General features: G+C 38.2%; 2 protein-coding genes across 2 annotated transcripts; both read left to right on the top strand.

Annotated features, from left to right (window-relative positions):
• The first annotated feature begins 5990 nt into the window (after window positions 1–5990).
• S6k (Ribosomal protein S6 kinase) lies at window positions 5991–20526 on the top strand. The gene is made up of 11 exons (XM_071583727.1): window positions 5991–6382; window positions 6724–6764; window positions 6862–7120; window positions 8709–8842; window positions 10398–10460; window positions 10552–10680; window positions 11756–11846; window positions 12372–12488; window positions 12574–12705; window positions 12799–12906; window positions 15231–20526. Exons 1-11 carry the CDS (start codon window positions 6296–6298, stop codon window positions 15522–15524), a joined length of 1455 nt encoding a protein of 484 aa, XP_071439828.1. The 5' UTR covers window positions 5991–6295; the 3' UTR covers window positions 15525–20526.
• A 3710-nt stretch (window positions 20527–24236) lies between these two features.
• Window positions 24237–24782, top strand: LOC139686695 (uncharacterized). The gene has a single exon (XM_071583732.1). It carries the CDS (start codon window positions 24237–24239, stop codon window positions 24780–24782), a length of 546 nt encoding a protein of 181 aa, XP_071439833.1.
• Window positions 24783–27285: the final 2503 nt, after the last annotated feature.

Here is a 27285-nt window from a genome sequence, read left to right as displayed (position 1 = left end):
AGGACATTCGAGGCTGGACTCGAGCCCTTGCCTTGGGTTATCAGTTATCGTACTCAAAGGTTTTCTTTAATATTTATTTATTTATTCGTTTATTTAGCTTTTCTAAGTCCATACAGTTTCCCCCTTTCTTTCTAACATTCTCCAATTGAACCCTCAAACGCTGGCTTTATGCCGGTTTTGTCTAATTTTAATATTCTGATCAGCCACATCGGTATTTTTTATCCTACATTTGTTTTCATTTTTTTATTAATAAGTTCATTAAAAGTAAATCAAATGTAACCATAGAGAGTATACTTCATGATTTCCCAACAACCAACATGTAACTGGATAGGTTAAACCTAGATGTGGAATAGAAATGTTTTATGGCATCTCACATCGTTTATATAGACAAGGAGTGTGAAGCTAGATCGCTATCGCATCTGCTATGTTAGTAGGGTCACTTATGATACCACCATTGATGCCATTAATATAAGATGGCGTCAGGATGAAGTTGAGGGTATTATTACTTTTAACGATTTTCCAGGCTTCTTTCAAGTAATAAGATGCTTTCTTTAATCATTCATTGTTATACTCCTCTTTGGATCTCCTTATGCAGGAGATGAGGTGTACCCTGTGTGGAGAGCTGGTTTATACAAACATGCATAGCAAACACTCAAAATAAGTGAACTGGTATGATACATGTCATTTTCGAAAAACCCCTGTAATTACAACACTAAAGGAGGGTACGCATCAGATTAAGGAGAAATTTCTGTCTACAAGAAATAACTCCATCCTGTAGGGCCCAAATCACCTGCATACCATACAAATTTACCCAACATCAATGCTATAAATTAACACAAATACCAATGCCTAACCTTAATTACAGGGAAGATAGAGGATGGGTGGCCTTATAGGTCAAAATCTAAATGCTATTTTGGTGATGGCATACGTATGGCAGTGACTCCATCGTCTTTCTACTTTTCCTTCTTTGTTCGTCTGGTTGCCTGATGCCCTTGGGGATGAGGCATGGCCGGCATAGAGAGCGGGTTAATACCAACATGGACAGCAAGCACTCAAATCATAGGCATTCACTTGACAACTATCCACATGTGTGATGTTGTTTTCCGATTTTTTCCTTTGTGCTTGTGTGCCTCTTGGAGGAGTTATATTTGCCTTTTTTACACCTTTTTTTAGTGCACCAATGATATCTTTTTGTTCAGTATCCATACCAGTTATCTTACGTAGATAACTCAGTGATTGGAGCTACCAAACTGGGTGCAATTTATGGAACACCAGGACATAATATACCTTCCAACCAATTGACCTACTCTCACATTGGCCAGTCACTTTTATCTGCTGATATTGCGTGGTTAAATACCAGTGAATAGTGAGGCATGTGTTTAGGCCACTATACCATTGTGTGTAACCTTTCCATATTCATGTGTTTAACATGCAAATATGTGTAGACATACACTAAATGCACACTTCCAAGAATAAAAAACTCTTGGAATACGTTCAATATTCCTCAGTAAATAATATTTTGCACCAAATAAACATTGTGGAAATGTTACTCATTGTGTTTGTCACCTGAGTCTCTAGAGAGCACTTTTACCAATTCCAGTATATTTCGTCCTGCTTTCTTTCCACTGGACAACAACTTTCTTTTTCCTCTTGTATCCAGTAATTTGCATTCCCTCTTCTTAATGCCTCTTCCTTTCCTGGTTCTAACGAAATGATGTCTTCGTGATTTGACATATTTCTATTCAGTACCATGTCAGTATCTCTATGCCACTTCCCCTCCTCCATCCTGAAATATAATAGGAAAATGCACAGTCTTATAATTATTCTGCATTTACTGTAATAATATTCTGGGACATTTACGATTTCTTTGCCGACTATTTCATAGAAGTGAAATAATTTTTTTCTCTTTATTAATCGTTCAATTTCCCAGCTCCCTTGCACCTCAATGAATTCTCTGCAAAGGCTTTCCCAGTGATAAAACCATAATTTTTGGATTGCTCACACCGTCTTCCATCTCCTTCAAAGGCGGTTTCTCTGTCGTCGTGGAAGGCACCTTTCCAGCTTTCAGTTACCTGCTCCAAATGTGAATATTGTGACTGAAATGCCAGAGAAACCGATAGCCTCGAGGCGAATGACATGGTAGTCACCCTTAAAACTGCAAGGCCGTTACTTAATTCCATTTGAGCAGCCCACCCAAGCCTTTTCTTTCATAACAGCACTATATATATATTTGTATGCATATAATTCTGAATTTAATTGTTTTGGGTTAAGTCATGTTTTCTTCAAAAGACTGATTGCTGTAGTCTTTGGCAGTTGAATTACTGTGGTCTAGCTGTGATGCTCAGACCAGTCATCACATATTAAACAAAGGAATGAATGCATTTGGGAGATGTATAGTATATTCTGTTTTTTTGTATGCGTCGATGGCTGTGATCACTGCACTTGACAAAACCTAATAGGTATTCTGTCTATGCAGCAAAGAGCCGACCCCGGTTATAATGAAGAATACATCACTTTTGTTAAGATATGCATGGAAACAACAATGTACTTAAAATTAATCAGAAATACTATAAACAAATGCAGTGCGATGGCAAATGCATTTGCAATGGGCAATCCTTTATCGTGTTTCGCCACTGATATTTTTTTGCACTACCTTGTAAATCAATGTAGTAACACATTTGACTGATTCCAGAAAATATGGGTCAGGTTTGCAGTTGAAATTTTTGCCAATTTCACCCAAGCAAGTGCGGTACGAAACATTTATAAAAATATTGAAGTGAAAATGAATTAAATTCACCCTATGAAGTTGAACTCAATCACTAGATTGTGTTCACAATAACATTTGTAGACATATTAGTCATGAGAAACGGCGGGACAGTAGAATTTCTCATTCATAGAAAACAAACGCACACCAACAACTATATAAAAGCTGACTCACACCACCCTTGCCTTCAAAAGATAACAGCTTTTAATTGTTTAATAAATCTATTGTTCGCTGTTCCTCTCAAAGAACTACGATAGGCAAAGAATGTAAATGCATTACACAGCCATAATAAATTGATATGAACCTAAACTGATGGATAAAATAATCACAAACCGGAAGAAAAAACTTATAAATTAACACAGTAGACTCACAGCACTGAACAATCCCCCAATGTCCATCCCATCCATAGTGCCGAACATTTCTTGGCAGAGCCCTAATAGCTGAGTTTTGTGAGAGCACCCTTTTCTGAAACCATATTGGCAATATACAACCAATTCTCACTCTCCCACAAATCCCAGAGATAATCAGCAGTTATCTTCTCTAATAACTTGCATACAACATGCATCAAGCTTACCAGTCTATAATGATCAACTAGTGCCTGGTCTCCGCCTTTGAAAATTGGTGTAACATTTGCTTCCTTCCTAGCGTTTGGCAGGGCATAATTGTTTAAGGTAACATTAAATAAATTATGTTCATAATTTGAAACTACACTACCACCCAATTTAAGCAACTCAATTGAAATACTATCTGGCTCTTTTGTTTTCCTTGCCTTCATTTTCCTAATTTTTTCATAAATTTCTGTGCTCATTGTTTTAATACTTTTAGTATTTAATATTTTTTCACCTCCTTGCCAACTCACAGATGTATCTACAGAATCCATTTTGTTTACCATCCCCTTAAATACACTTGCATACCAATTGTTAAATGCATTAGCATTTTCCTTATTGTCTACCATTAGTGTTCCATCCTGTTTCTTTAAAGCTGTTGTGTTTTCCCTGCTACCTTTCCTCCTCCACAGGTACTTAAAACATTTATTTCCATTCTCTTTCAAGATTATGTTCTGTAGGAAAGTTTCTTTGGTTAATTCCTTTTCTGTATTTAATTCACAAACTGATATTTTTGAATTAATTAGCCATTACGAGCTCCCATCCATTTTTAATGAATCACTCTTGGTTTTTTTCTTTAAGGATCTGATTTTGAGGTTGTAGAACTCTGGGTCAGTATTTTAAGAATGTTTTCAGGACAAAGTTTTTTTAATCCTCTTCCATTATCTCCTTAAATGTCTTTCAGATTTTGTCTACATTCTGCTCACCACTTACCCATTCTGAATACTTCCCCATTAACAAGCTCTGTATCTTCTGGGGCGTCTGGTCTTCCCTATCACCGCATATATATTTACATACTATCTTTTTGTTTACTAGCCCCTTATACTGTGAACTCTCCTAGTTTAGATACATACCCTTTATGGGCTTATTTCCGGCAAGACCTCAACTTCTCCCACTCACTTTTTCGGTCTCAAATGGTCGGAAATGTGGATTAGGAGAAGAGAAGAAGAACAAGATGAGCGGACAAAAAAGGCAATATAGAAGGTTGTAGAGAAATTAAATAGGAACGGAATGAAATAAAAAAGATAGAGAAAAGGATAATTAAATTTGTTTACTTATTCTGAGACATGTTAACTTCCTGAAAATTGTAATGGAGGGGAAAATAATAGGAAAAAAGGAAACGGAAGGCCAAGAAATAAATTTATAGATGATATAAAAAGTGATATAGTATGAGAGTAGCAACCTACAAAGAACTGAAAAGAACAGCAATGGAGAGAGACCAATGGCTACAATGACGTGGCTCCCCCTTTATAAGATTAAGATGAAATGGAAGTAAAATATTAGTGGATGACTGTTGATTACCTCTCATGTTTGAAAATCAGGTCACTTAGGTGTGTAAAAAATTGTTAAAAATTATTACAACCGCAATACACATTAAATTTACCCAAATCAATTTTAATCAATGTGAACAATGTCATAGGATTCAAACTTAGCCGCCGTCTATGATTACTTCCACGTTTCTCTTTGGCACAAGTATGAAAAAATGCTGAAAAAATAGATTATGTCATCCTGTGTTGATAAAAAAGCATAATATGATATGCTGAAAGCCATTTGTTTCTTATCTGTTGAACCATGAATATTTCTTTGCGTCTTTTTTTGCAAAAGTTAGTCAAACTTAAAAACTTCAATAGAAAGTATTTCGTTTCCAAGCAAAAAAAACAGTGAAAATCACACTCATGGAACCGGGCATCAAAGCAAGTTCTTTTATAACACACAATTTCAACCAAATGGCTTGGAATTATTTTTTGAGAAAGGCCTAATATTATATAGTATAATAGTGAATAAAAAAGTGATTTCAGCCACATTGAATGTAGAAAAACTTGTGTAAACATGGAAAGAAAACTAACCACTGGAGTGAATTGAAGTCTATTTAAAGTGAAATAATTTATTCCTACCCCTAAGGTAAGGTAATAGCCAATAGACGCCTTGTTTTTTCCTATTTTCTCTGACGGTCTTTTGTACCTCCATTTTTCACTTGCTTAAAATGCCAATCCTGTAATTAATGTATTTTTGACCTAATATATGTTTTTTACCCAATGCATTTAAAAAATTGGTTGAAAAGAACTGCAATAGATAGATGCACCTTATTTATAGATGTGCTTTGATAGAGATTTATTAAAAGGCATGAGCTAAATATTAAATTCCTTTTACAAGATCTATTCTAAAATTAGCGATTCTTATGGAAAACAAACTCCAACCCCTATAATTTAATCGTCGAAAGAAATTTGATGGTAAAGGGTAAGTATCCATGAAAAATTCAAACAGTAAAGCAAACTGAATGCAAAGGCAATGCCATAACATTCAATTCTCGTATATAATTTAATTGCGCTTTAACGGGTGATCTTTAAGCCAAAATATTTTAAAATCAAGATGCTTTACAGCAATTTATATCAAGGACGGTCAATGGAAAATAATATCCATCGTTCCCTATTTCGTCTCTGCCCACTTAACAGATTTAATTAATCAGCGCGATTCACAATTTTCAAACGCCGCCACTATTTGCCTAATGTCACGTGATATTCCGGCTTTGCTCATTTTAAGTATTTCTCTTGTCAATGTCAAACGCCATATGTAGACCATTTACTGATCTAGAGCTTTCGTGCATTGGCTTTGGGGTTTCTGGTCACCGGCAGACACCACAAACATTGCCATAAATACGCTAATCAAAGGTGCAACCAAACGCACAGGAAGCCGATGTAATTCAAGAGAGAGATTTACGGTTTCTACTTTCTATTTCCTGCGAAGGTCGTGTGCTTAGTATTGTATTGCTTCAGGTTTTAGGTAAATGTAATGGATCAGCGAATGATAGAGTGGAAAAGTTAATGTTGTGAGTGTGTAGAAGACATCAAATGTGACTTAGTGTTAATTTTTTTACCATTAAGTTATTTGCTCATCCATGTAATACCTTAAGCATTTTAATCGAAGAATGGCTGCAGTTTTTGATATCGAATTGCATGATGCAGAAAATGTTGATGGTGATGGCTCAGATGATGATGCTATTGAAGTTGAAGAGGTAATGTATCCCTCTTTCGTTATCTCGGCGTATGGAGCCATTATAAGTTATCGATTGTTTCAGTTGAGGTCAGCTCACTAGAAATTAGTTTTACCTTCTTACTATTTTATTTTTCTTGTACTATTTTAACGTCGGTACTTCCGTGAAAGGTGTGCCTTGTATGCTTCGGAATCCTTTCAATTAAATTTATGACTTCATAGGATTTTCATTTGGTTGGTATTTTCGAGTGCCAGATGGAAACTTTGGTGCAACATATTTTAACAATATATTAACTCCGCAGTTAATGTTAGTTCGATTTGTTATCTCTTACGAATCTTAACATGCTCTTTTTCATTTTGCAGGGTGGCTACGATACTGATCCCAACGTAAATGCCATTATTGAGTGAGTTTTCATTTTTATAATTGTATTGAAAATTTGTTCTTTGTTGTTTAGTTTTAGAAATAGTGGTTAAATTGTTCGTCGTTATTTGCCATTTCAGGTCAGATGATTTAGAAACGGTTCAGTTGTGCGAGCAGAATGTGAATACAGGGAAAGAAAAGACTGGCCCGCAGGATTTCGAATTGAGAAAGGTACTGGGCAAGGGAGGATATGGCAAAGTTTTCCAAGTGCGGAAGGTTACAGGGCAAGATGCTAATACTATATTCGCAATGAAAGTGTTGCGAAAAGCTTCTATTGTCAGAAACCAAAAAGACACTGCACACACTAAGGCTGAACGTAATATTCTTGAAGCAGTCAAGGTAATTTAATTCGTAATAACTATTTCTTACTGTTAAATAATGATGTGCATATCTTGTTTTGTTTCAGTCTTCTACATATTGTGTAGAGGCTGCATACGTTTGATGCCATGTTTTCATGCCTGGGCTGCTACTCTGAATGAAATATCGTCGCACTTATCTCGCTTATCAATCTCGAGCTTTCTTGTCAGCTATCTTCTTAATTATGACGACCTAGTCGCTATTTTCTATTCCCAATGCTGAAATAGCGACCTGTGGTCGCAATTATGGCGACGTTGCAATAACTACGGCACAGTCGTATATATTCTAAAATTTGTATAGCGACCCCGATAGTTCTAATTATGTAGATCGCCTTCATATATTGTGACATTATTTTCTTTGGTGAAACACTGCAGACCAGCTTTTCATTGTTTTATACACGTAATCGTCGAAATTACCTGGACCCATGTACCAAAATATATTTGCCTTTTGTTATTTTATGAATGGAAGATGTTTGGAAAAGAACGAATGGAATTAAAATTGAGATTTCTTGTTTATTCATCTCATACTTTTGAATTTACTTTTTCCGTGTGTGGAAAATGAGTACACACGTTAGACCAGAAAAAGGAAGGGAGGTGTTTCCATTGAAATGAAAGGAAATAAAGTACGCCCGTAATGGAGTGCATTCACGCAGTTCTTCCTTACCTGAAATGGCTCTTTTAAACCCCATGCATTGGTCATAATGCGTTGATCACTGCAGTGACCTTCTCGTCAATTTTCTATGTTTACGGGAATACGTTCCGTTTGGCAGCTGTAAGATCAAATGCTGTGTGTTAAATTATGGTATATTTCGTACATTCCTCCTGTGCTTAAGGTTTACGGTGGAGTGTGTTTGTTGACCTTAATTTAGCATAATGAATTATTCCATTTCTGTTGAATTACATGCCTACATTACAACAATTGTGATGATCAAAAATAGTATTTTCGCAATTTTAATATATGACCAACTCAGCCCTGAAACACAATCAGCTAAATTTATATATGCACTCATATTGTCCTGAAATATAGTAATAATGCCAATTGTAAAGGGTCAAATAGCCACATATTAGCGTTCATTGCTGATGCGAATTTCATAATCGGCTTTTACTTTCGGAAACAGATTCCCCTCGGGGTTTTCTCCGCATAATTTTAAGCCGATTCGAGTGCGGTAGCAGTACATATAATGTTATAGCCTCTTTATAAATTAGTGCCGAGGCAACGGTAGATTTAGCGCGTTTTCGAAATTCAATTTCCTGGTTCGGTGACCCAATGGGGAATTCAGCTGTCAGAAATATTCCACGCTGTTGCTGTATCTTTTTACGCGAAGGGGCGGGGCCAGATGATTACGACTGACGTTTCTTATTTGCCATCGCAATATTGCGACTCAAAATTCAAAACCGCGATCGTCGCTATAATCGCGTGTGCAATATATCGCGATAAATTTATTACTACCCATCTCCAGAATAGTAGTCCATGGCTATTGATATTTGGTAGTGTAATTTGTATTTTTGTTAATTGATTTTTCTAATGTATGACCAAGTGCTGAGCTAATTGTTGCATTTCATCTCTTTAGCACCCTTTTATAGTCGATTTAATGTATGCTTTCCAAACTGGTGGAAAATTGTATCTAATTTTGGAGTATTTGAGTGGTGGTGAACTTTTTATGCATCTAGAGCGAGAAGGAATTTTCCTTGAAGAAGCAGCTTGGTAAGAATCATTTTCACAATCACTGTTAAAGTATTAATTTTAATTTGCTTTTCATCTTAATTAGTACTTAAACCATTTATGTGACTGCATGTTTGAACAAAAAAATTACAAGTGTATACGATAACACCTGTCAAAGGCATGATCACAATGGGTCACAATATTGATGAAACCTAATTTTATTTAATGAAAAACACTTTAAAATTTCACTCCTGAGACATTGTTCAATGGAGATTCAAGTAGCTAAATATAAATTCCACGTAAAAGAAAAAAGTATTGCTAAAAATACAATTTCCCATTTCATTTCCTTTTCTGCTGATCTTGTTAGGCAAGTAAAAGGAAACCTTTCCTCCCAGACTTAGACTACCAAAGGCTATTTCACTCTTCGTATTAGTGTATTGTCTCCAAGCTTTATTTTTAATTAATCCACAACCGTCTCGCCCTTTCATCATCATTTTTAATGTGGCAGGTCCTTACATTGAGTAAATTTCTCCAAAATCTTTGCTATGACTTGTTGCTATTTGTCCTAATTGTTGTTGTCAGATGAAGGGATTTTGTTTGCCATATTAGTATTACTTAATACAATTTACACACCAAGTTTTGGAAGCGTAATTGTAATCCATGAGGCATCGTACATAGCACAAACTTCATGAAGTGGCTTGAATGTGTTTGCATATCTTTCATTTCTCTAACTTTGTAATATGTAGATGCATCAGTGCAATTGATGTTGGTTTTCCCCCAAGCATTATCACCTTTTTTTTTAAAGTTTTTTTTTCTGGTTTTACCATATTTTACTCGACAATCCAGTTCTATTTCTGTTGTCCCATGCCTCATAATATTGAAATTGTCCTAGTTACAATTTCCTATGGTGTCTTTCACTTGTCAAACATTTAGTTGTGATCTGTAAGAATGTTGACTTTTCAATAATCTAATATTTGTCCTGGTTGCATATGATAGGATAAATTGGAATAATACTTTTCCGACTATTAAACTAATGATAGTTTTGCATTTATGCCGTGACAAACTGTAATTGCCCGGGCTTCCCCTGTCAAGATGTACAGATAAGTCAAATTTCTGCATTCACTGTATGATATGAGAAATTTCTGACTGATGTAATGTAATTTATCTCACAGATATAAAGTTTTCATTTTGGTAGGATAGAGCTTCACTGATGATAATATCAGGGGTAAACTTTCCTACCTTGGCTGCCTAGAAAGCATGAACCCATGCAGGAAATTTCCTGTCCGGGCATTATTTTTGAAAAAGGAAAAGTTAAAACAGGATGTGTGAATGACAAACATTCCCAAACCCTTATATGTAACTTGAATATATTTCTTTTCGATATTTTCTCTCCCTGTTTTTCAGGTATAATTTCAGAATGATTTGCATTATTTTTACCCTGCATTTTGCCAGTTCAATGATTTAAAAAGCTTGAATTGAAAGTAACAATCTATATATATTGTATTATTTTCTGTTTCAAAAAGTCTACCTGTTGTAGATTTGACTTTAAATATGTTTAATTGTTTTATATGCCTCAACAGTCATTCTTCTCTTTCAGTTTTTACCTTTCAGAAATAATTTTAGCACTAGAGCATTTGCATATTCAAGGCATTATTTATAGGTAAGATTATCTTTTGAATACTCTTCATGGAGATTGCAATTTGAGTAATCCTGCAAAATATTTCCTCATTATCCCATTGTATTTATTACAGAGACTTAAAGCCTGAAAATATTTTGCTTGATGCACAAGGTCATGTGAAACTTACAGACTTTGGTCTTTGTAAGGAGCATATACAAGAAGGAATAGTAACCCATACATTTTGTGGCACTATTGAATACATGTAAGTGAATTCTTTGTCGACTAATACTACTTTTATAATGTATATAATATGAAGTGAACAAGGTGAAATAATGGTACTTAGCATTCAACTCATGACTGTTTGTATTTCACCTCCTTTTTATTTTGCAGTGAGTGGAAAGTACTTGCACTAGAAACCTCTTTAGTTCCTTCCACTCTTATTTTAATGGTGTTTTGTGTCTAAAATTGAAAAAAGGATCCAAAAAGGAAGCATCTGTCTGCTCATGATTGCAATTGTTCTCAAATAAGCTGATTTCCTTGCAATCCTTTTGATTTCTCAGCATGCATAAAGGGCTGTCTTTTCATAGATTCAGGGAGAGTTCAACAGTTGTGAGGTGGCTCAAGTCCACCCCTATCCCATCTGATTAAGCTCTGTGATTTCATAGATTGAGGCAGTTATTTATTCAGGAAAGTTGTCTGTGCCAGCAAAATCTTCCCCGTCAGATATAATTCTATTCCCAGGCATTTGAGAAACGGGAAAGCATTTTTATTAAAATGATGATGCGTATTTTCTTATCATTCTTCTGTTTTCCTTCTTCCCTGAGCTTGGCTGTTGTCCCAGCATGTATGTATCCACATTGACTTAATTGTAAGACTGGAAAATGGCTGTCCAATGCCGCAAGCAGGGAAATTTTCCAACCTAATCCATTGTCTTCCGATGCAAATAGATAATGTCCATCTCAAGTTAGTTTGTATTTTCTGTTATCTATCTACATGGAAATCAGAATATTTTTTTCATTTTTTTGGCGGAAAAGTTCTGGAGTTTGTTTAAGTGTTGACTTAAAATGAAGTTTATTGAGACTATCAAAAAAGAGAAGAGCTGTTATTTGGGTCATCTGGTTATGTGATCATTTCACAGTTCTGTCTGGTTGCATACTGAATGTTTTTTGATAAGATAGAAGCCCATTTTTTTCAATGACGCAGTCGAAACAAGCAATTCAAAGTGTTGTAGATAGAACTTGTACTAAGTGTAAATAAAAGGCACCTCTCGGTGTGTCGGCACCATGAGATATGCACTGATGAAAACAATTAACTTCCTGTGACCATCTTCCCATCAGGGCTCCTGAAATACTCACAAGAAGTGGCCATGGCAAAGCTGTGGATTGGTGGTCATTAGGTGCCTTGATGTTTGACATGTTAACTGGTGCTGTGAGTATTTAGAAATCTTCATAAATTGGTTCTGGCTGGTTTAAGTGGTTTTTCATAGGGGAATCCATTCAGTATTCAGTTTCATAGCATGATCATTTAATCAGTGTTAATTGTGTGTTATCCTGTCAGGCTGTTTTACATTCTCTTTTTAGTAAAAAGTGTAGAAATATTTTTCTACTGTTTCTCAATGTTCTTAGGTAGTCATGAAATTACTTTAAAAATAGGCATTCTGTATTGATTATTGTGACTTCTTGGTCTTTGTATGACATGTTATTAGTTGGTTTTCAACTTTTTAATTAAATTAAATATTTTGGGATCATAATTCTTGACTGCATGATGTCATTTATGCTCCCACCAAAGTTCCATGTTGCTTATTGTTTCAATCTGGATAAGATGCTATGATTTGAAAAGTTCTTTCAATCAAATATAGCCTCCGAAGATTCCATATTTTTTGACTAAGAGTGTATTTATTGTGGATAGTGGAATTTGGCATTTATAATAAATGCTGAATGTTTTTTTTTTTAGCCACCATTTACGGCTGAAAATAGAAAGAAAACAATTGAGAAAATATTGAAAGGAAGACTGATATTTCCTCCTTATCTTACAATGGATCCTAAGGATTTAATCCGCAGGCTTTTGAGAGTGAGTACACGCAGGCTTAATTAAAGTTTCATTACTCTTGCAATTGGAGCAAAAGTTTAAATGAAGTAATTCTCTGTATTCTCAGCGACAAGTCAGCTTGAGGTTAGGATCTGGCCCAAATGATGCTGAAGCCATAAAAACTCATTGCTTTTTCAAGCACATAAACTGGGCAGATGTCTTGGCTAGGAAACTTGAGCCCCCAATCAAACCATGCTTGGTAATTATGAAAATCACTGCTTTTTGTACTATGCATATAGCATGTGTGCATGTTATTGAGTGATGGTTTTATTGTTTTAATCATTATTTCTAGACTGGTGAAGATGACGTCTCACAATTTGACACCAAATTTACTAGGCAAACTCCTATTGATTCTCCTGATGAGTCAACTCTTAGTGAAAGTGCAAATTTAGTTTTTCAGGTAAGAGTTTTCTCAATTGAAATGTCTCAAGGGCCAGAATGTCCTGAGTATAAATTCTAAATAGTAAATAATGGTGTTTAAGTCAAATTAACAAATTGCTACGTTATAAAATCTAAGCTGGAAAAGAGCGTGCAATTTTGTTTTGTTATATTTTCCGCCAGTGTATTTCATAATTTTTTATATTGATATGAGCTCTGATTTTATAAGTTTGTTTTTATTATGGATCATCTTGTGTCATATAATTTTTTGAATTTTTCCTTGTTCATTATAATGATAGGTTTCCTTGAAATATGACTTCAAAAGTGATTACTCTATTTTCGGGGACTTACATGTAAAATGCCAAAATGTGGTTTTCTTGGTCAAAGGAGAGGGTTTACTATTCTGATAGTTAATATCTTTATTCATACAATCTCTCTATTAATACATCTTAGAATAACCACTTCATGCTCTAATAGTTTTTAATTTTTTGCTTTGCGTTAATGTCTATGCCACTGGCTTCCCAGTGCCGTATGGTGAAGGGAAGCAATGGGTGTTTCATGGTTAGCCTAGTGAATGTGTATGGTAAAGCATGGACCATTTCCAGTGTTTGTAATCCACCTCAATTTTATTGAAGGTACATTTTAAATCTAATGTATACAATGGTGAATCTTGGTGGATCAATGCTGATGCACAATGAGGTGGCCCTCATAGCGAGTGCTTTCGTGGCATCGACATAAGTACCCTGCGATCCACCAAGAGAGGTGTGTGCAAGGGCCAGGTGTGGGAGTGGCAATGAGGGGAGGATATGGGAGAGAGAGGAGGGGGAAATGGAGAAATGTTTAGTAAAAATTAATGAAATAATGCCTCCTGTGCTGATCCATTCAAGGGACAATTCTTGGGTAAAATAATTGGTCCCATATGGTATGGATAAGGCAAAACACTAATAATGTCATTTGGTGGGCCACTGCAACCGAATGAGGGCCTTGAGAGATTCTCCAACAAATGTTGACATCAGAGGGGACCAGGTGCAAAATGGAGCTCAGTGTAGGTCGAGGAGAGACGCTCCCAGCGGTGTGAGGTAATGTCATTTACCCTTCTGAGGGATGAGGGTAGGGGAATATGGGGGGGAGGCCATACTTATCTCCCCATCTGTCGGCGTCTCTGGATACTCCTCTGGATCTGGGGGTGAAATAACCTCTTCCTGGTCGAGGTCTGGCCAGTCAGTTATCTCGGGTGTTTCTGGTGCCATCAGGGGGACGAAGCAGGGGTCGGTATCTCTTTTAGGATTGTGTGTGTCCTGTTCAACTTAGCCTGTTATTTGGAAACCAAGTGGCAATGTAACGGTTCATCAGGGGCCCAATAGGATTATATCTGTCCTTCCAATATTTGCTACTGCTTCCATGATAATATAGCCTCCATTTTACAAAGCCTTTCTTTGCATATCGAACAAACTCTGGCCAGGCAGCTGCCATGGCTAGCGCTAACTATATCTCTTGTGCATCTCTGACCCTCAGCCTTTGTGACTCCTTATTTACTCTCAAGGCGAGGAAAAATATTGTAGTACCTCGTCCTCTGGGAGGCCCATGCCCAGTGCTGTAGTTAGTAATCGATCCGCAAACCCTGGGATTACTGGGATAGCCATACAAGCGTTGTTCTCGCTTGAGCATTTATATCTGGGAGGCGAGCAGCACTAACTATGGCTGCACAGCAGTCATTTCATGGTGGTTTTCTTGTTTGGTAAGCTTGATGATGCTTAAATCTTCTTCCTCTTCTGCAAACAGATCTTTAGACAGTGTTATCATTATTATATAAATATTTATACAATGGGTTTAACTAAAGATCCACTGGTGACATAGTTCTTGTTAATTTTTATTCTTAACACTTAATTTGTGAAATTTGGTCAGATTTAAGCTCATAATTTAATGTTGTTCCCAATGAGAGTGATTTAGTTAAATGCAAAGGAAGCAAAAATTATATTTCAATCATATGCTTTAGGTGTATGTGGTTATTAATAAGGATGTTTTGGTTTTACTTGTTAATCTATTTTTTTGGCCTAAATATTTACGTACCACTTTAAATGAATTTTCAGTTGCAATTGATTTATGTATTTGATGTTCACTTTTTGTTTTTGAAACTCAAATTACACGCATAAAAGTCTCAACAACCGTAACCTATTGATTATTTATTACGTTAGCCAAAAGGTGTAAAATTAATTAGTTTTGACAACTCACTGCAATAGATTACTGGAATATGAGATAGCAAAATAATCTCGATGGAGACAATTCCTTGTCTTAACTTAACCTGACCGTAATACTGATCACGTCCTCTCTCCTTTTCCCTTCCAGGGTTTCACATATGTGGCTCCCTCGGTGCTCGAAGAGATCTACAAGCCCCCACGTGTAGTGAAGGCCCGCTCCCCACGCAGGGGCCCCCTCTCGTCACGCAACCCCTTCAGCCCACGGCATCATCCATCCTCCCACCCTCATCACCCATCGCCTGCCACCCTTGGGGGGTTTGCCAGTTGTCATGATGGCCACCTAGTGGCCCCCATTGTCGGAACGGGAGCCATGCCTGCGGCATCTGCCCACAATGACCCCACAGAGGAGATGGTTGTTGACATGGGCCACATGCACGCATAGTTGTTGTCATTGCCACAGCTGCCCCATTTTGTTTTTTCCCCCACAACTAAGATTGTTTTCCCAGTAACACAACACACAGAATGTTATTGTCACTGGGGATTACTTCGTACACTTTCCTTTCCTCCATGCTGTTTTGTTGGAATTCTTAATGAAGGTACAATGAGCACATTTTATTTCTCTGGTCACAACTTTGCCCTCTTTTGCTTGGAGGTCTTTTCATTATTTTATAATAATTATTTTTGAGGGGAGTAAAAAGGATCAGAGGAGGTGCATATAGTCGTATTTATACCTCTATATGTGTGATTGGTTAATGTGGCCTGATTGGCATAGTATTGTGAGAGATGTGGCATCTCCTTTGATTGTGAATGTCCTACTCCCTCTCAGTATAATCGTGTTGAGGTTAATGGCCTAACTCGATGGTGCTACCAAATTAGCAGGGACACACTTTGTATATCCTACCTCTCAGAGAAACTAATCTCACTCTTTCTTCCTTGTTTGTTCAAGATTCAGGCTTGAATAGTATGTGATCTTATCAAATGGTCACATAAGTTTGCTTTTTTATTTAGCTGGCTTGCTTCATTGCTTTCATTTGTCCCATGCTGTGTAGGTTATGCTGGTCATTTTATTTTGATGAGATTTTTTTGATGTAGTCGACATCAAAAGATAACGTATGCCCGTGTGTATGTGTGAGGGTGTATATGTATAGGCATACACATTCACACACACATTTATCTTCTATGGGTCAGCGATAAACATTTGGCTTAACAATTAATTGACGCGGACTGTTGACGGGAGAGCTCTTGTAGATTTTTCACTCCTTCTGTGTATCCTTATTGCAAATAGCATATGTGTATTCTGGGGGATCTGCTTTCCATGCGTGTTTGTGCATGTGTGGTTTGCGTGAATGTTAAGAGAAAGAAGAGAATGTTATATTTTGCTAGCCTTCTGGTTGAGTACGTGGGCAAGATAAAACACCAATACTCAATTATATTGCAATCGTGGTTAATGAACAGAATCACTGTTTCTACTAATACCAATCCTGTGAGTGAAGCAATTTCTTTTTTGTGTGACTATTCAGAACCAATTGACTTTTGGGGGAGTCAACAAGAATTGTGAGCGAGTGTGCCTGTCTTGTCTGTCTGTCTGTATGTGTTGTGTGTCTGTGTGCGTGTGTGCGTTTGTTCGTGTGGCATAATTCCCTTTGCTCAGCCATGGCTCTGGGGCATTTGCCGTCTCGAGCCTTGGGAAGTTTTTGTTCGCCTTCGTAGCTAGGAAGAATGCGGCCCTGCCTTGTGCCGCTCTCTATGCGCCAATGAGTAATATTAATGATGATGCTGAAAGTGGAAGGTTGCCACTTGGACTTGGCCTCCTGGTGTTACTGCAACCAAGGAGCTATTGAGCCTTCTTTGTCTTCTCTTTGCATGTTCCCCCGGCCTCCTCTCGCCCTGCAACCCCCCTTCAAGGAGAATGCAATGTGTACATAGCTACCACACTCATGCGTGCATAACAAAAGTCTTTTAACGGAAATCGAATGATAATTAAATCATTCAGACGGTCTGATGAAAGTGAGTTTTTTTAAATCCTTGTTGCACGTATGTTGTGCTGTGGCCATAATTATTTTCAGCTAGTCTCCTGTTGCCAAATAAAAGCAAACTTTTGGCGTTGTGATTGCCAAATTATTGAGTGGCTGATACTTTTCTACTGCGTGCCTATTGTCTGTCTTGTTTGGAATGAACTTCATGACCGATTGTGAGCTGCACACGGTAGTGCCACTCTTCATTTTAGTAAAGAGTACTTATATCTTAGGTTAATTATTTATTCTAGTAATTCTTTATAAGAAGAAAATATTATTTCTTTGGGTCATGTGAAAAATTTTATTTCTTGTCCATCAAGATATGAAGAATATTTCAACCAAGTCTTATGATTGAAAATAAGAGCTGATTTATCATTTTAAGTATTTGATAGTAAATAATAGTGTCAATAATTGGAAAATGAAATAGTGGGTTTATTAGTTACATTTTGGGAGTAATCATGAGAATATGAGTTTAAAAAATTTAGTTTTTCATTTATTCTGTTATTTTTATATTTGTGGTCAATTATGTGTCTATATCCATAGCTTCATGAACTGAGTTATTTATGAAATCAGAATTGTTGACTAATTTTATATATAAACTGTTTTGGCCATTGTATTTTTTGTGCCTGAAGAGAGTCTTAATCATTTCCATGTGCACTTTCTCACTGGAAATGATTATACTTATTCTTATTTTTTCAAGGATCAACTCTGTGCATTGTGGGCCAATACCCTAACTCTGAATTTGTCAAAACATGTGGCTGTTGTTATACATTTGGGATTGCAGAGATAAAAAAGAACTGTTGCAAGACTCTTTCTACCTCATTGCAAAGCTGCTTAGGTCAACACTTTGCCATAATGATTTTTTGCAGTTAATTTTGCCCAGTACTCATTGTGAATTAGACATACCTATCTACATTAAATATTGAAAGGAAAAAGGAACGCAAGTATCTTAGCCAAGGTTGTGAACTGGTTTGTTTGTATCTCTTTAACTGGCGCGACACTAGTTTTTCATCAAGAAACAGTTGATTTTTAACAAGACTGTTCACTGAAAATAAAATTGAAATTGTTTATAAATATAATAAAATTAAAAAGATGAAATTTAGCCCCGGGAAGAATCACCCTGTTGTTGAATTGCCTTCTCTAATTGTCTGTTTAATGTCCATGCTCATGAATCATATTTTTTTGTATGGGTTTTCTATGCATAAAATTGCAAAGCAGAAAAAATGAGTGGATGGTTTCAATTCTTAAATAGAAAAAAAATAAAAATGTGGCATGCAATGTGATATGTAAGTTTAAAATGCCACAGAAGTGCCAATCCGTAAAAAAACTACTTTTGTAAGAATGCTATGTTCTGCCTTGATTTTACTGTGTTGGAACACTTATGAGGGGGCTAAACTAATCTTGAACGGGCGTTTGATTAAAATCCTTTCTGTATACCGAATAACAGAAAATTGTTATATAGTTTGCTAGTCAGTGGGCTGGGTAAATTGATTTTGAGATATGTGGTACCCAGCAGGGGGCCTGATCTACACGCTATTTGAGGACATGTGGTAAATTTATGTTATGAGGATCTTTCAGACAACTCGTCAAACAGGGGTACCAGTATTTGGCTTGTTTTCAGGAGAGAAAATTTTGCTCATGTGGGGTGTCCTTAACACAAACAAAAATGACATGACTGCCATTTTAAGACCTTGCCTTGTATACATTTTCTTGTAGGGGGTGGAGCAACTCTCATCTCTCATCATTGCACTCTAATGTGTGCTTAAGTATCATCTTCTGTTATTATGCATATTTTCTTGCGGTGATTCTTTTAAATATGTTACAATGAATTTTTTTACTTGCTGTTGGTTGCAGGAAAATTGTGATTATTTTATTTAACCATGAATTTCTGCCCTGTGGCATCTTAAAATTGTTTTTAGAGTGCATTTTTACAAATATGTGATGACATCGAGAAATCAATAATGTTGGCTGCAATATACAGTATCCTTACTATTGTCACATCAAGGGCTGGAGGTGATTATTAATGGAGATTGGATGAGTATATACTTATATATTTGTGAATATGTCATGAATATTTCACTTGTACATGGGTTTACCAGCTCATGACCTATTGTGCTGAAACAAAGTGCTGGTTTTTTGTTTTTTTCCATTGTTGAGTGCATTCAACAAGTAATATAAATGAGGTGAGTTCTGGTCCATACATGTGTGTTTGGAATGTATGGAAGCCATAGTACATATAACCTTTGATTCCCTTTCAAAGTTGAAGACATTTTCAACTGACATCAAAGGAAATATGCAATAACAGCAAAGTGTTATCAATTAGAGATTGGAGTAGTTCATCTGTTAATTTGCTACCCTGCACACCCCTACTATTATTTCCTTCCTTACTATACAATGATAAAGTGAAGTGTGTCACCGACTACTGCTTGGCTTAGATTTATATTCAATGTGTATATCCATCTGCTAACGATGCTGCAGCTGTAAAAAGGGGCAAAAGACTGGAAATGGATTAATTGGGCATAAAATTGCTCATATCATGTGCCGCTGGTCTCGGTGGAGCTGTGCCGAGTTACCTTTTTGACCAGTTCCCTTCTTCATGCATATGTATATCTTTAGCATTCACACAAAATATATTTCCTTATTGCCTATTGCTTTTGATTTCCCATTCTTGAATTGCATACCTCGTGAGTTGGATGTCATTTCTTGAGTTCCCACTGTAGTCCCTAGTCCCATTACTAGCAAACTTATGCTCAACAATGGATGAGACTGGTTCTAATTTCCCTATGATATACAAGTGATTGTTAGATTCGCTATTCTTTTGTTTTTGCTGACTAGGAGATGATATTATAAATTTTTTAACAAATGCCCGACTTTCCTAGAACTTCTTTGTTATTCAAAAGTTCACGTGGCATTTTACTGATGATGCTTGGATGGTAAATATTGCAGGATCCATAGATTCGGAACCATTCTAGTGTAAAATTGAAACCAGCAACAAGGGACCACAGCAAATTCAGCCTCTTGATCAATGAGTGCCACAGTTTAAAGATTGCTGTTAAAACATCCATTATGGCCAGATATGCTCACAGTAGCTGTTGCATTTTTATTTGCCAGATCAAACTTAACGAGTGGGTATTAGCTCTTGCAAGGTAATGTCCTCTCTGCAGACTTAAATAAATGTAGTATGAAAAAGATTCAAGAAGACCGTGGTCAATCTTCATGTATAAGCTATGCAATAATATAAAGGAATGGAGGCATTTAATGTATGCATTATCATAATGAACACCATTTATAGTGTTAGTTGAAAATTGTAGTAGAGATTGAAAAAATTTAGAGGATACTAGTGTATCCTTCATTGTGTTTATTTCAAACGTGCAAATTTGTTAAATTTTATTATTTGGCCTTTTGTAATGCTGATTTATTATAAATAAACTTGTGATAATTCTATTTTAATGAAGGCTATTATAATCATTCCATTGTGGTGGATGTACGACCATTTGTCCGCAGTGAAACCTCATTCTTCCGTCTCAGAATGCTTATTAATGATCATATTGTTTCTGGTTGTGTAATCACGTTGGAAATTGCAGTCATCTTAGGAGAACCTGCCTCATCTCTTACATTTTCAAAATTCACTCATTTCCCTTCATTATGAATGAGTGGAAAGCATTCGGAATGGGACAGGAAACAAATTCTCTTAGTTTCTTTTGTTTGGGTTTGGATCGAGGAAACTATATAACGTGCAAACATAGTGTGAACGTTATTTCAGTACACAATTACAATTTCATTGCATAATTAGATGAACCAATAATTTTTTGTAAAGGTTACAATGAAGAGCAAGTCACTTGGGAGCATCAAATATTTTGAATATTACCCCTTATAGCTTAAAGAAGTTTGATAATATAAGTATAGTCTTAATGTAATAAGTAACAATGGTTGAGTTATTATGAATTTTCACTCAAATGCAGGAAGTGCACCAAGATGCACTTAGAAATTTTATTGTCTATTAGTGGATGACTCAATTCAAAGTTCCTGTCACAGAATTTCCTGCTGCTCTGAATTTTTACTATATTTATTTAGTTTATATAAGTATAATCCAGGTGGTTACCTCTCTCAAAATTCTAAAATAACACTGCGTTAACCCTTTATAATTTTCATTAGAGTTGATTGGATGTGTTTCCGTTTTGGAAAATGGTATTAGATTAATTCCCAAACTTCTTTAATTCTACTCATCCCTACCCTCCATTCTTTGTCATTGCTTCATAGTTACAGTTGGACCAAAAATATGCAGGGTATCTGTTAATTAGCAAAATCCTAGTTTCTCCAGCCTACCAAAGAAAATTACCTGTTTTTGTAAATTATGTAAAGGGGCGTTCGAAGACTCATTTTGAGCTGATTTCAATCTCATCACAAATCATCTGACTAAGAAGCATTTAAGTTTCACTGTTGCTTCACTCATGCTTTACTTCATCATGTCAAAGTGGTTACAATTTCCTTAAAGATAGAGGGTGATATTGTTCCTTAGGTCCTGGGGACATTATGTTCAAATGCTCAGTTTATTGGATTTTTCATTGATTTCAACAAAACTAAAGCATTCTTATTTTACTCGAAAAGTATGTACATACTGACCTGTTCGTTTTTGGCATGCATATGTTAGTGTATTATTTTAATGAAACTTCCAAAATACCCTGTGAAAAATAGATTCTTGGTGGCTGGTTAGTGGACACTGAAATAGCATGCTATCTTCGATTACTGTTCACTTCTGAGTCTTTATTTGATAGAATCGTTTAATGGATATGTTAATCTACATACCACTTTCAGATTTTGGCTACACATGTGTATAAGATTTCAAGATTATGATGCCATTAATCAATAACTTGAGATAAAGAACCATTTTACATGTTGCCAGGCAGGAAATGAAACTTTTCTACGCAATCCTTCCACTCTCTTGCACACCTTTGAAAAAGACTCCTGCTCCGATTTCAATTGCTTTCTTTCCAGAGTTACCATTTCAAAGTGCATTTATCAGGCGTGAAGTAAAGGCATGAAAAGAAGCAATTTAATTGCTTCATTCGTGTTTATGGAAAAGTTATAAAATCAAGACTTCGACATTTCATTATGATCATTCACTTTTGAACTCTAATTATTCACTTTTTTGGGCTACAATGACTAAGACTCCATGTGATTGGTCATGTCCATTAAACAATTAAGTGATGTTGTAGGTGGGTGTAATGGACAGGGTTAGAATATGAATGTACTGGAATTTAACATGGCAACTATTGGGATAACTTGATGTTTAAATTTTGTGAATGTTAATTGCATGAAAATTGGTATGAGGAATATATTTTAAGCTCTATTTTATTGGTGATACTGAAATCTAAGAAAGGCCTAAAATCGAAACTGTGCAAGATTTATAGAAGGTCAATTTTATTAATCTATGCACTATGGTTTATCAATGTGAGGGTAGATATGAGCCCAACAGTATGTGAAATTCCCACATCAGGGCAGGGGGCAGTTCCTCGCTCTGTGCCATCCATGGTTTCCCAGGAAGATCTAGTGCCCAAAAAATCACACCATTTGGTGAAGCAAAGGGTGCTTCAGTCTATAGTTCAATGCTCTGTTCTTCATTACTACGTAAAATCTGATTTTGAAGAAAAGGATGTTTTTTATGTGCATGAAATGAAAACTAAATTGCCTGTTTAAATTTCATGAAACAATATAGGGAGCATAAATTTTGGAGCTTGATGTGATGGTCATGGGAAGGCATGTACATATAGGGTGAAAATGTGTAGGATGGAGGAACTGTAAAAGGGAGAAGATCAAAGAGAAGAGGTGGAAATCAATTCAGGATGTGTAAGACTGCTGACAAAGACATTACTGTACCTTATGGGTTAGAAAGGAAACTTCATTATAACAGTTACCAATCCCTCAATTTTATCTTTTTTGAGATTTTGTGTTCTGCATAAAATTATGTTGTAGAGGCATTGGTATTGCCATCATTCTTGATATGCTGAATTGAGTGAGCCATTTAAGTCTCTGCCCCTTAAAAATAATTTAGAAAAGCAGTGGCTCTCAGTAATATAAGTGGGCTAGACCTTGGAGGTTTTTGGCTAGCTGCCTTCACATGGCCTATGCTAATGGTCAATTGTTACTTTTTTAATATTTTATATTTATTTTAAAATTTAATTTATATTGTAATTAAGGAAATTGACAAAATATTGCATGTCAGTTACCCAACAAAAACATTTATCAAACCTGAGAAAAACCTTTATTTAATTTCCTAAATGTGGGGGCCTAGTGGGTTGTGATAGTCCAGGGGTAGAGCGTTGGACTACTGACCAGAGGCCCCAGGCTCGAGTAGGAGTAGTAGTAGTTTTAAGGGGAGGCGACCGACAGCTGAGGTCATTTGCGCCATAGGGGATGGACAGGAAAGGATGACGGGTGGAGAGAAACCCAGCGTCGGCATTAGCCTACTCTTTACGAAAGGCGCCAAGGGGTCAGCAGTTTAACGTCCCATCCGACGGACGGCATACTCACTCAAAGTGCCCTCCACAGAGCACCTCAAGTAGGGATCGAGATACCTCTGAAAAATATTCAACACCGCCGGGATTTGAACCCACGCCCTCTAGGTGGGAAGCCAGTACATTAGTCCCCGCATCATGCCGATCCCTCCCAGGCTCGATTCCAGTTCAAGCCTCTCTGGGCAACTGCAGCTCCACCCAAGCTCTGTGATTTTTTGGGTACCAGGTCTTCCTGGGAAACCATTACGTGCATAGGCAAAGGAATTGGCTCCCTTTCCCTGATGTGTGAATTTCACATGCCATAGTACTGGGTGAACTCCGTGGCGGTTCATTTGTTGATGTGGCGGCTCATTTGTTTGTGCGATTACTATTATCAGCACTCAGAATAAATCTGCTGTTCATTCAAACGCTTTATATGTGCTTTATTAGTATTTCCTAGCACCGCCTGCGCTAATATAATTTCCAGCACTCCCACTAATTGGTGACCCTGACGTGATCGCTATGGTGACTCAAGTGTTGCGCGCGAAAAGTTTTTATACATAGTTTGTGGAAACGGAAATTTGCAGTGCTCGCCCTTTATCTAAATTTGGAAGTGCTGGCTAATCATGCGGGCCTAACGGGAATATGGCCGACAATACAGACGCCGTCAACCACGTGGTCAAGCGGGTGCCGCTATTTTGTCCGGAGAAGCCACAGCTCTGGTTCGCCCAACTCGAAGGGAATTTTCGCCTTGCGGGCATAACCGAGAATACTGACAAGTTTTGGGTGGTTGTGGCGAATATCGACACCCGTTACGCACAAGAGGTCGAGGATATAAGCGTCAACCCTCCCTTAACGGACAGGTACAAGCGGTTGCGAGAAGAATTGGTCCGGCGGGTTACGCCGTCCGAGGAGCAAAGGATCAAGCAACTCCTCGGGAATGAAGACATGGGTGACCACAGACCGTCGCAGTTTCTGCGACATCTTCGCTCTTTGCCTGGCGGAGCCGTTCCGGACGACCTTTTACGGACAATTTGGTTGAGCCGTCTGCCGCGTTCCGTCCACGCCATTTTAGTCACCCAGACGTCGACGAGTTTGGGAGATCTCGCCACCCTGGCAGACAAGGTAACGGAGGTGACTCATTCGCCGTACGCTGCCGCAGTGGCCACAACCCAGTTATTAGTGCACTGATGGAGAAGATAGAAAACCTCTCTCAACAAGTGGCAGCGCTCGCCAACGAGCACGGCCCATACTCGCATCCCCGTTCCGGCAGCCGCGGCCGAGCCCCACCCCGTCACCAGTCCTCCATTAATTCCCAGCGAGACCAAGGCATCTGCTGGTACCATCGCCGTTGGGGGAGTAACGCCACTAAGTGCACCCTTCCCTGTTTATACGAAGCGGGCAGTCCTTGAGGGAGGCAGGACACTGCTTAGACCTATCCAACCGTCTTTTTGTCGTTGACGCCGCGTCCGGCGTCAAATTCCTTGTCGATACTGGTGCCGATTTCTGTCTCTACCCAGTCACGCGGCTCCGTGAGCGTCGAAGTAAGTCGGATTTTCAGCTTTTCGCTGCCAATGACACTCCCATTGCCACGTACGGATCTGTCACTCTTTCCCTTGGCCTCCGGCGAGAATTTTTGTGGAAATTTGTCGTTGCCGATGTGCCGCAGTCAATAATAGGGGCAAATTTTCTCCGCCATTTTGGTCTCCTTCTGGATATGGCTCGTAAACGTTTGGTGCACAATGTGACGATGCTATCGGTTACGGGCACCGTCACCCCCCCCCCCCCAGCAAAGGCCAAGTGAACGTTATCAGTAGTGCCTCCACTTATTCCCGTCTTATTGCCGAATTCCCGGAGATTACAATTCCATCGGGAGCTCCCCGGCGAGTCAAGCACTCCACGGTTCATTTTATAGAGACCTCCCCTGGCCCTCCGGTTTCATCTAGGCCCCGCCGTCTCGCACCAGACAAGCTTGCCATTGCCAAGAAGGAATTTGAGCTGATGCTTCAGACAGGTACTGCGCGGAGGTCATCTAGCACTTGGTCATCTGCCCTACACCTGGTGCCGAAGAAGAGCGCCAAGTGGCGCCCGTGTGGCGACTACCGCTCGCTGATTTCCAGGACCGTGCCTGATCGTTACCCGGTACCGCATATCGAGGATTTTTCGCAGGGGTTATGTGGCTGTGCCATATTTTCGAAAATTGATTTAGTTCGGGCTTTCCACCACATACCTGTCAACCCTCCCCACATATTCCCAAAACTGCAATAATAACGCCTTTCGGCCTCTTTGAGTTTGACATTTGGCCTTCGAAATGCTGCACAGACCTTTCAGAGGTTTATAGATGAGGTGCTAAAGGGATTGCCTTACGCATACGCATATATAGATGATATCCTTGTTGCATCACGTAATTCTATGGAGCATGAGCAGCATCTGTGGACAATATTTGGCCGCTTGAGGGATCACGGCGTGGTTATTAATCCCTCGAAGTGTGTTTTCGGTGCGAATGAGGTACAGTTTCTAGGATGCACGGTGTCGGAGGAGGGAACTAAACCACTCACCGAGAAGGTTAATGCCGTGCGTGATTTTCCCCCTACCAGCTACCATACGCTAGCTGCGGCAATTTTTAGGGATGGTAAATTATTACCGCGGTTTTATCCCTAGTGCCGCAAATAGCCAGGCTCCCTTTAGCGACCTTCTGGCGGGCAAGGTGAACGGCAAGGACTCAATCAGCTGGGCACCAGCATTAGAGACTTTGTTCCTAGCCTGCAAACAGGCTTTATGCATTAGTGCTGTTTTAGCACATCCGAAGGTGTCTTTACCCCTAGCCCTTTTCACAGATGCTTCTGAGTTTTCGTTTTGCGCCGTCCTTCAACAACTCACTTTCAAAGGATATCAGCCTCACGGTTTCTGGGTCAAGAAACTGAGTGATGCTGAAAGGCGTTATAGTGCTTATGACAGGGAACTTTTAGCAGCATATAAGGCAGTGCTCCAGTTCCGGCATATGGTGGAAGGACGAACCTTCACCATCTATACGGACCATAAACCCCTTTCTTTTTCGTTTTCCCAGAGGCATGAGAAGTGTTCCCTCAGCAGTTTAGGCATTTGGACTTAATTAGCCAATTTACCTCAGACATCAGGTATGTAGCAGGTAAAGATAATATCGTAGCGGACACCATGTCCCGCATTCAAAGCATTTCTGCCTCCATAGATTGCTCTGCACTAGCTGCCTCTCAGGAGTCTGATCATGACCTTGTCAATTCTCTTCAGAATGCCTCATTAATTTTGAAGAAAGTTGCTTTTCGTGGTTCATCACATTCTCTGTTACGTGATATGTCCACTTCCTCAGCCAGGCCAGTAGTCACCGAGCCTTTCCGAAAACAGGTATTCCTCAGCATGCATGGATTATCCCACCTTGTCATTCGACAGACAACCCGCCTAGTAGCTGAGTGCTTTGTCTGGCCTTCTATGAGGAGAGACTGCCATGCATGGGCACGCTCATGTTTACGATGCCAGAGGAACAAAATCACGAGACATGTTTCGTCCCCCAACGGTGCTCTTCCCATTGCCAGTGCCAAATTTATGCATATTCACATAGATTTTGTTCGGCCTATTCCATGCAGCCATGGTTTTCGCTACATAATGACATGTATTGACCGCTTCAGCTGGTGGCCTGAAGCTTTCCCAATTCAAGACA

Source organism: Hetaerina americana, unplaced genomic scaffold, assembly GCF_022747635.1.
Source record: "Hetaerina americana unplaced genomic scaffold, ioHetAmer1.1.p SCAF_148, whole genome shotgun sequence".
Lineage (NCBI taxonomy): Eukaryota > Metazoa > Arthropoda > Insecta > Odonata > Calopterygidae > Hetaerina > Hetaerina americana.
Note: the sequence above shows the minus strand (reverse complement) of the source record. Positions and strands in the feature narration are given on the sequence as shown.

Coding starts and splice junctions, on each gene's coding strand:
- S6k (XM_071583727.1), top strand. CDS start 6,296: ATGGCTGCAGTTTTTGATATCGAATTGCATGATGCAGAAAATGTTGAT. Junction 12,706..12,798: donor CCCCAATCAAACCATGCTTG/GTAATTATGAAA, acceptor CATTATTTCTAG/ACTGGTGAAGATGACGTCTC. Junction 12,907..15,230: donor GTGCAAATTTAGTTTTTCAG/GTAAGAGTTTTC, acceptor TTTCCCTTCCAG/GGTTTCACATATGTGGCTCC.
- LOC139686695 (XM_071583732.1), top strand. CDS start 24,237: ATGGCCGACAATACAGACGCCGTCAACCACGTGGTCAAGCGGGTGCCG.